Genomic DNA, 8,545 nt, shown 5'->3' on the forward strand with positions numbered 1-8,545 from the left:
TAGAATATTCTCTTTAATATCATATTTAAAAAACTAGCCGTTATTGTTCTATCTATAGTGCTCGACCTCGGTCATTGTTGACAGCTCGACCAAGAATCTCACTGCTTCCTGGTTGACCTCGACCGACACTTTCCTTAATGCTATTTTGCTTCAAATATTCTAGGGCAGATTTTGACCCATACATTCACGACATTACTTTTTATTTTATTTTAATTGTAGTGCACGTTATATTAAAAATATAAATGGTGTAATTCTTCTGCGCCTAAGACACCTGAATATCAAACCAGGATATTTATGATTAAAGGTGTAATTTTTTTTTGTAATTGGTCCTTGATATGGTCTATTTAACAAAAGATCAAATATTCTAGGAGTGTTATTCTAATTTAGTATCATCATTATAAAATTATATGTTACGGCTAAAAAATCATTCAAAACCACAACCCTAATCAGTTCGACCTATAGATTCAACTCCAATTCCGATTAACCAAGGCCGGCTTTAACGTTATAATAGGTAAGGCTTAGGCCTCCAAAGTTGAGGGGCCCATTTTTAACAATAGGTTTATAGGTATTTAAAAAAGGAATTTTTCCTATAGCAAAGGTTAACACCTTATTTATTTTAAATAAATACCATTTAAAATAATTATATTCTATAGATACTTTTAATGTTTATAGCAAAACATTTAATTTTGGTTACCTCCTACCCCTAAGCCACTAAATACGCGATTCAGTTACATTATTTTCTTTCTCTCTCTACTTTGATACATGCCATTCTCTTNAACCCTAACTAACTTTTATGTATCCTGAAAAGGATGATCCGAGAGAAAGTATTGATTGGTTTCGTTCAATAGTATGAGAGAAAGAACTTTGTATTTGGCGGAAAATGGTAGCTTTTGATGGCTTTTCTAAGCTGTGTTTTGCGACAGTGTTCACATATAGCAGGGAAGAACCTATTTTTAATACACAAGGCCCAGTTTCTTTTAAGGAATTTTTACCTCCTATAGCTCGGTTACTGTACAGGATGCGTGGGAACAGTGACATTCAGGGTTTCTGCTTGACGGCGGATTCACCGAAAATTAGGGTTTGTTCTTGAACAAAGACGACGGAGTTTGGGGCTGAGCAACTTGATTTCTGTTAATATATTTCAATGTATCACGCTGTATTTTCATGTATTTCATTGTATTCATTGTCTTTTTTTCTCATTGTAATTCAATGTATCTCGTTGTATTCCATGTATTTCATTGTATTCGCTGTCTTTTTTTACATTGTATTTCAATGTATCCCGTTATATTCTATGTATTTCATTGTATGTCTCTCTATATGCCATGAATGTATTCATATGTTTTTTTTAATTAATATAATTATGTATTCAGATGTATTATATAATTTATCTGAAGATTGCTATGTTTTTGGGGTATTTTTCGGTTGAGAATCTTTTTTATACAAGGAAATAAAAAATTTGTGTGTTATAATTGAGTTTGTTGAGTTATATTAGGAGTCTATTATGTTAATTGATTCACTTTTCGTTTAAAAACAGTGGTATCCCCTGTTTCACGCCGTGAATACAGTCGAATACAATAATCTGTCCAGCTGTAATCCCATGTTTCACGCCATGAATACAGTCGAATACACTCGAATACAACAACTGATTAGCTGGACTTCCCTGATTCACGCCTTTTTTTTTGCTACTGTATTCATGAATACAGTAGCTTAAATACATCTAATATATCTTATAACAACAGAAAACGTATCTATAATCCATAATATAGCAAATGGTATCTATAGATAGCTAATTACCGCTAAAAGATAGTGCTTTATGAAAATTTCTCTTTAAATAACAATATTGAGTACTTTTAATACATAAGTAGAGTTATATATATATATATATANTAAATAAAGTAATAATTTGACTTACTTAAAAATGGGTAGCGGAATAGTTTTTCCAACGTTCCAATTTTTTACTTTTTACTCCTTCATTAGATAATGTATAAAATTTTTACTCCCCCTTTCTTAATCTGTTCAAGTCAATCTTTCTTTTTCCCAATCTCTTCATATTTCAAAAATCCCTACATATTTTTTGGCTTTCTCTTTAATATTCTTACTCAAATTCTTTCTCCAAAATTTTATTAGTTAAAGTGTTCAACAATACTTTTAAGTTTTCAATAGTTCTATACTTCTATTGCTCTATAATATCTTATCTAAAATCAACAATATGTCAAGAAAGACTAAATGAGTTTGCTATAGTATCAATTAAAAAAGAATTATTAGAAAATATCGATTATATAAAAGATTATTAACAACTTTATATCTCAAAAAGCTAGAAGAATATATTTCAAATGAAATATATCTTATAACTTCCTTTTAAAAATTTAGGCCTCATATTAAATTTTGGCATTAGATGCTTGAGCCGCCCCTGCGATTAACCGAAAGCTCTAATTAGAAAACATGTACGTCTTTGTTGTTACCTTCAAGTTTTCACCTATTTTTGGTTCAAAATGTAGCTACAATAAACAGTTTAATTAGTTTGAAAATCACTTTTAAAAATACAAGAAAAAGGGTAAAATAACTCGAGATAACCGTTTCATCCGAAAGTAAAAAGTAAGCATTTATCTCAAATTTGTTACTTGTAATTATTTGATATCTTTAAAGAATAAACTTCCGTTATTACTGGCCTTTTGCTACAATTTCCATATGCTCAACTGAAATGCTACTCTGCACCATATACAATCTATTCTTCAATTAATGAAATCGATTCTTCTCCATTTTTGATACTTATTTTATAACAGGACAGAAAACTTGAGAAAATTAAGAATAAATATGAAAACCAGCAATGTTCCTTAAAACTTACAAGGCACATTGCATCCTTCATAACACTGCTGAAATAGTTACTACTAGGCAAACAAAATACAGTGGTACAATCCATAAGAAAAAGAGGACAAACAAATAAATAACAACCAAAACGTAACAGCTTTTTGCATCAAGAGTTCATATGAGCTTCTTAGAAATTTTGTCATCTTATGTTGTTAGTGAAGATAGAAAATAAGCTGAACCAGCAACCAGCAGGTTGCCCATGTTCTGTTTATGGTTGCCTTCTTAAGCTATAAGTTACTACCCAATATCTATCTCTAAAGTCTTTGTAGTCATAGATCCTGAACCAAAAGATAGATTGGGAGAGAATGGGCCTATCAATCATGACCTTCGCTTGAACCAATCAGGGAGTTCTCAACTGAGTTGTTTAGGTTCTCGAACTTCATCTCTAGTTGCCTAGATGACGGGCGGGAATGCAGTGGAGTGGAGACAGGGGAGCGGGTTCCTACTGGAAGGGGGGAGGAGACGGCCATCTCGAGGTACATGACGACCTACATATAACACCGGCAAGACCTGGAAAGGCAACACAATTGGGTGTTACTACATCCGTATCGAAGAGATGCGACAAAGTGTTCAGATCATTGTGCAATGTCTTAATCAAATGCCTAGTGGCACGATGAAATCTGGTGGCTGTAAGTTATGTCCTTCATCACGTCCTTGAATGATTCCTTTCATTTAGAACGGACAACGGCATTTGGACTATCTCCGAGATCAAATCGACTGATACAATAAAGGAGGTACACAACATAATAACTGTTTTTCTTGTAGTTCAGACTTCAGAGCAGCTAGATAGCAGCCAGTTTTATCACAGGTTGCTTAGAATTGCTATGCACAGAAGTGGCGGGCAATTATTCTACATGAGTTTATTTGAGATTTACTCATGATTCAAAGAAGAGTCTTAAACATCTAAAACTACTCATTCTAGATGCATATACTCAAACTTGAATTATTCTTTTTCCCCTTAAAGCACCACCGATCTTAATGTTGAATTGAGGCAAACCACTAAGTGTAGTTTTTCCTTTTCATGTAATACAATTAATCACTACATATATTTTCTTCGGGAAGGACGAATTACCACCACTAAACTCTATGAGGACCAAAGAATTACCATGTCAATACAATTCATCTTATAGAATCAAATATAGGGCCAAATACAGTACAAGATATAATAAAAATTAAAAACTGAATAAGAAGTTGTGAAAAAATTCATGTAATACCTGTACGCAACATCACCTCAAAATATTGCATCAAGAAATAGAGCAACTCTGAGCTCCCTAGCCAAACGTAGGAGAAACAAGACTCTCCCTAAAGATTGCAGTTCCAGCGTTCTCACACATGGTAGGAATCCCGTCAACCATTATATTCCTCCACCGATCCTCTCTCATACCGTAGACAATCAACTCTCCATCCGCATCTAGTGAAACATCATCCTCACTCATTAAACACAATGGTATCAAATCAGTCACCGAATCCGGTCCTTTAACTACAAATTTGGTCCAAGACTCCTCAACCCCATAGTCTTTCATCATCCAAACATCAATTTCATCATCATGTGTATTAGTGAACATACAAATACACCCTCTAAGAGCCACAAGCTTATTAAACACAAATTTACCTTTATCAAGAGTAGTAGGCGCTGGCACCTCCAAGAATTTATCATCACTTAAATCGAAAGCAACAATTACTGATGAATAACCGGAGGTTTTACTACTAGCTAACCAATGCAAAGCCCCATTTACCAAAACACCAGAAGCAAGTTGAGGAACTGCATGATCATAAGGAGAACTCTCAAGTCTCCTCCAAATATCCTTTCTCACAGAGTAGACATCCACAAAAGTATAATCTATATCTGGCTCGTATTCATTATCCGTATCGTAATAAGAAAGAGTAACCACCTTATAATCATCACTAACAACATCATACCCTAAACCATACATGCTAAAACTACCAGGCACAGGAAGAGCCAAATTAAATTTTGGAATTTCAAAGTAGTCTAAGGTTGTGGGGTTGATCAAAAATTTGATTTCCTCATCATTTACCACCAAGACGAAGCCATTACATGAGCCAGCAACACTTACCCAGTTGTCTTCAAGTTGTTGCTGAAAATTAAGCTTTCTTGAAATGGCATCGATTGTTCCATTTTGGGGGTTGTGGTTAAAAGTGATAGTGTGAAGAGAGTGAGAATCAGAAACAAGAATGAGGTGTTCTTCTTTTTTGTGGGAATTTATAGTGAGGTGAGCTGAGATGAATTGGGGGTCTGATAGAAGAGAGCACCAATGCTTTGATATACACCTGAATTGACCTATGGATTTTGCAGGAAGCCGGGATAGTATGTCAACTATGATTTCTTGGGGTAGTTTTTCAGCTTTGCTAAGTGCCATAGTTGGATCTGGCCTGGGGCTGACTTCAAATATAGCGAAAGAATCGGGTTTGATTCTTGATTTCTAATTGTAAGGATTAAGGAACACTTCCTTTCTAAATCGAATTCACCCCAAATCTACCAATTATAAAATGTTATTTTTCAGTTTTTTCTTTTAAAGTTTGAATTTCTTTTTTCTTCATCCTTACGTCAAAATTTTGGTATGGAGCTTTTGAGCCTTTAACGAGCATTACACTATATGATTTGAATTAATTGGAGTTCCAATAAAAATACCAAAAGATAAAAGAATATTTTGTTCAAAGTTTGGAAATCCGAATTGAATAAAATTTCAAGTAAATTCCAACCAAACGTCAATGATCGTCTCCTCTAAAGAAGAATGATTGGTTTTTACCTCAAAGCATCTAATCTTAGCAGTAAGTTAGGAGTGTCAAACGGGCGGGTCAAAAATGGGTAATGAAAAAATAGACCAATTATCCGACCCGATCCATATTTAATACGGATAAAAAACGGATTAACCGGCGGATAATATGGGTTACCCATATTATCCATGAAGTCTTGTATATGATCACTTTTGGGAGAATTCTTAGTTTCCCTAACTTGAGGAACCCCCAATTTGAGGCTTTACAAATGTAAAAGTTAGACTCATTGGTTATCCATTGGTTACTCATTGGTTATCCATTTTCTAAATGGATAATATGGTTCTTATCCATATTTGACCCATTTTTAAAAAAGTTCATTACCCAACCCATTTTATAGTGGATAATATGGGTGGTTAACTGTTTTCTTTTAACCATTTTGCCACCCCTAACTGTAACTTTAGATACTAACTATTCAAAACTTTTAATAGAATTAACAATCATACTTAATTAACAAAACTATTATCTTTATATATTTTTTTACAAAATTTGAGTACAAACAATAATAATGAAGGGACCCTTGGAGCAAGGGTAAAGTTATAACGGAAAAGGACTTAAAGTACCCCTATCGTATGGTAAATGGTTTATAAAAGCCCTGTCCATCTATCCGTCTGAAAATATGTAGGACGTTATTTCTATTTTCAAATTTACCCCCACGACTAACATAACTTCATGTGGGCATCTCATTAAATGATGTGGCATTATTTCATTTGTCCACGTGGCTCAGTGGGGCTGACATTGTATTTGGGTATTTTTCGACCATTAAACCGATCCGGCCCACTCCTTTTACCTTATACCCACTCTTTTAACCCAATACCCACATATTTTACTCGTCTTCTTCCCCAATTTAGAACCTAGGTCATCAGGTTGCTTACCCGATTCTTCTTCCCCAAAATTTCTCTTTTTCAACTAATTAAATCTTGTCTTTTTCCTTCGAATATTGTGGTTGGCTGTAAAAGTTCCGCCTTTATTGAATTACAAAAAATTCAAACGTCTGAAAATTCTGTCTCTTCTGGTTCGTCGCGTCGTTGTGGTTGTGGTTTAATTGCAAATCATTTTGTGGCCAAGACTCATTCGAACGGTGGTCGTCAAATGCCCTCGTTTTGATAAGGAAGCTTCATGTGATTGTGGGAATGGTGGGATGAAGAGATGCCACCACATGTGGTGATGTTAATCCATAACTTGAATACTTCACTGAAGTTAGTGGAAGTTGAAAGAAATTATCTTTAAGAAGATGGTGGCTAACTTGGAAGATGTTGTTTCTGCTGAAAGACTGAAAATGGACAAAATAATGGAAGAGCTAATTCAGCACAATTAGAGAAGGTTGCTAGGATGGAGGATAAACTACAAAATATGAAGTTATTTATTGTATTTTCTTGGGTTGTCTTTGTGTTGGTGTTAGTTTTCAAGATGATGTAGTGTAGTTAGGTTATTATGTAATTCTGTCGATGTTGTAATTTGCATATGTTTATGTATTAGGTTCAGATGTTGTAATTCTGCAGATGCTGTAATGCTGCATTTGTAATGGTTCTCTGTTGGTATGAAATGAAGTTTTTTTTTACAATTCTCTTCACTCTAATACAATATTTTGCATACAAGGACAATCACAATAACAAATAGAAACATCTCTTATAGATAGATAAGAAGAAGCATTGCCATTAATCGGTAGCAAATATACATTATTTCAAGATTTAAGCCCAACAAAACATTTCTATTAGACAAGTAAATGTGTGATCCAAAAACGTGTACCATTGTCACAACATTTACCTGTCTAAAAACCTAGAACATAAACAAACATCATGTACTCGAACAGTAATGCAAAAAAAGGGTTTTAATATATATTACATTCATCATTTCTTGCTACACTACTCCCACTTGCCCCTCCCCTTGCCTCTTCTAGCTTTAAGTTTGCCAATCTTTTTCTCTTTCACGCCCAACAGTTGAGTTGTTGTCATTGCCTCCTTCCCCTTCCAGGTAGTTCTCTTTTGGGAATATGGCAGTTTTGTTGGTTGTGAGCTACCAGTGTGATCACCTGTTAATGGTATCTTTCTAGTCCCAGAATTTTATTGATTCTTACACTGAAGTCTAGTCTTAATATCATAGACAGCCTTAGGCCTCAAAACTGGGTCAGCTTCTGCACCAAAGTCTGCTTGAATAAGCCTTCTTCTAGTCTGAATATTTTGACTTGGCATCTGAGTTGCCTGGGTGTCATGACTTGAGTGCTGACTTGGCATCTGAGTATAGAGACTGGATTGCTGACTTGGCTGCTGAGTGTACTGACTAGATTGCTGACTTGGCTGCTGAGTGTACTGACTGGATTGCTGACTTGGCATATAAGTGTTCTGACTAGATTGCTGACTGGACAGTGGACTTGGTTGGCTAGCCTAACTTGGCATTTGTTGGTCTTGTGCTTTAAAACCTGGATTAGGGACCATAAAAAATTCTGATTCTTGGTTATTGTGAGTACAAAAAACAGATTGTAAGTATAAACAATACATTGAAAGTATACCTTATTGGCTAATGGACAGCTTCTTTTATTGTGGTTTGGCTTGCCACAAAAACCACAAGTCATTTGAAGACCCTTTCTAGATGTTGACCATTCTCCTTGCCTTTTCCTAGCTTTATCCTTCTCTATTGACCTTTTCACTTTAGGTCTACCAACCATCTTTGCTAATGGTGGTGGTTCGATGGCTTGGTGTGGCTCAACTTTTCAGAATCTTTCACCTCTAACAGGTTGCAGTTTGTGCTGATACACCAACTGCCAAGCTTGTTTGGAATACCACCAGTGAATCCCAGTGTTGGGTCTTGTTTCTTATAATTGAACGCCCAGATAGCATGAGCACAAGGGATTTCAAACAAGTCCCAAAGTCTGCATGTGCACCTT

At 35.0% G+C, this 8,545-nt stretch overlaps 1 protein-coding gene across 1 annotated transcript; it reads right to left on the reverse strand.

The window, feature by feature from the left end:
• On the reverse strand, positions 2,794-5,452 carry LOC109229435 (F-box/kelch-repeat protein At3g06240-like). The gene is made up of 2 exons (XM_019394872.1): positions 4,083-5,452; positions 2,794-3,378 (listed from the first exon to the last, which is right to left on the reverse strand). The coding sequence occupies exon 1, from the start codon at positions 5,244-5,246 to the stop codon at positions 4,140-4,142; it is 1,107 nt and encodes a 368-aa protein (XP_019250417.1). The 5' UTR covers positions 5,247-5,452; the 3' UTR covers positions 2,794-3,378; positions 4,083-4,139.

Source organism: Nicotiana attenuata, chromosome 7 (assembly GCF_001879085.1).
Source record: "Nicotiana attenuata strain UT chromosome 7, NIATTr2, whole genome shotgun sequence".
NCBI classification, from domain to species: Eukaryota; Viridiplantae; Streptophyta; class Magnoliopsida; order Solanales; family Solanaceae; genus Nicotiana; species Nicotiana attenuata.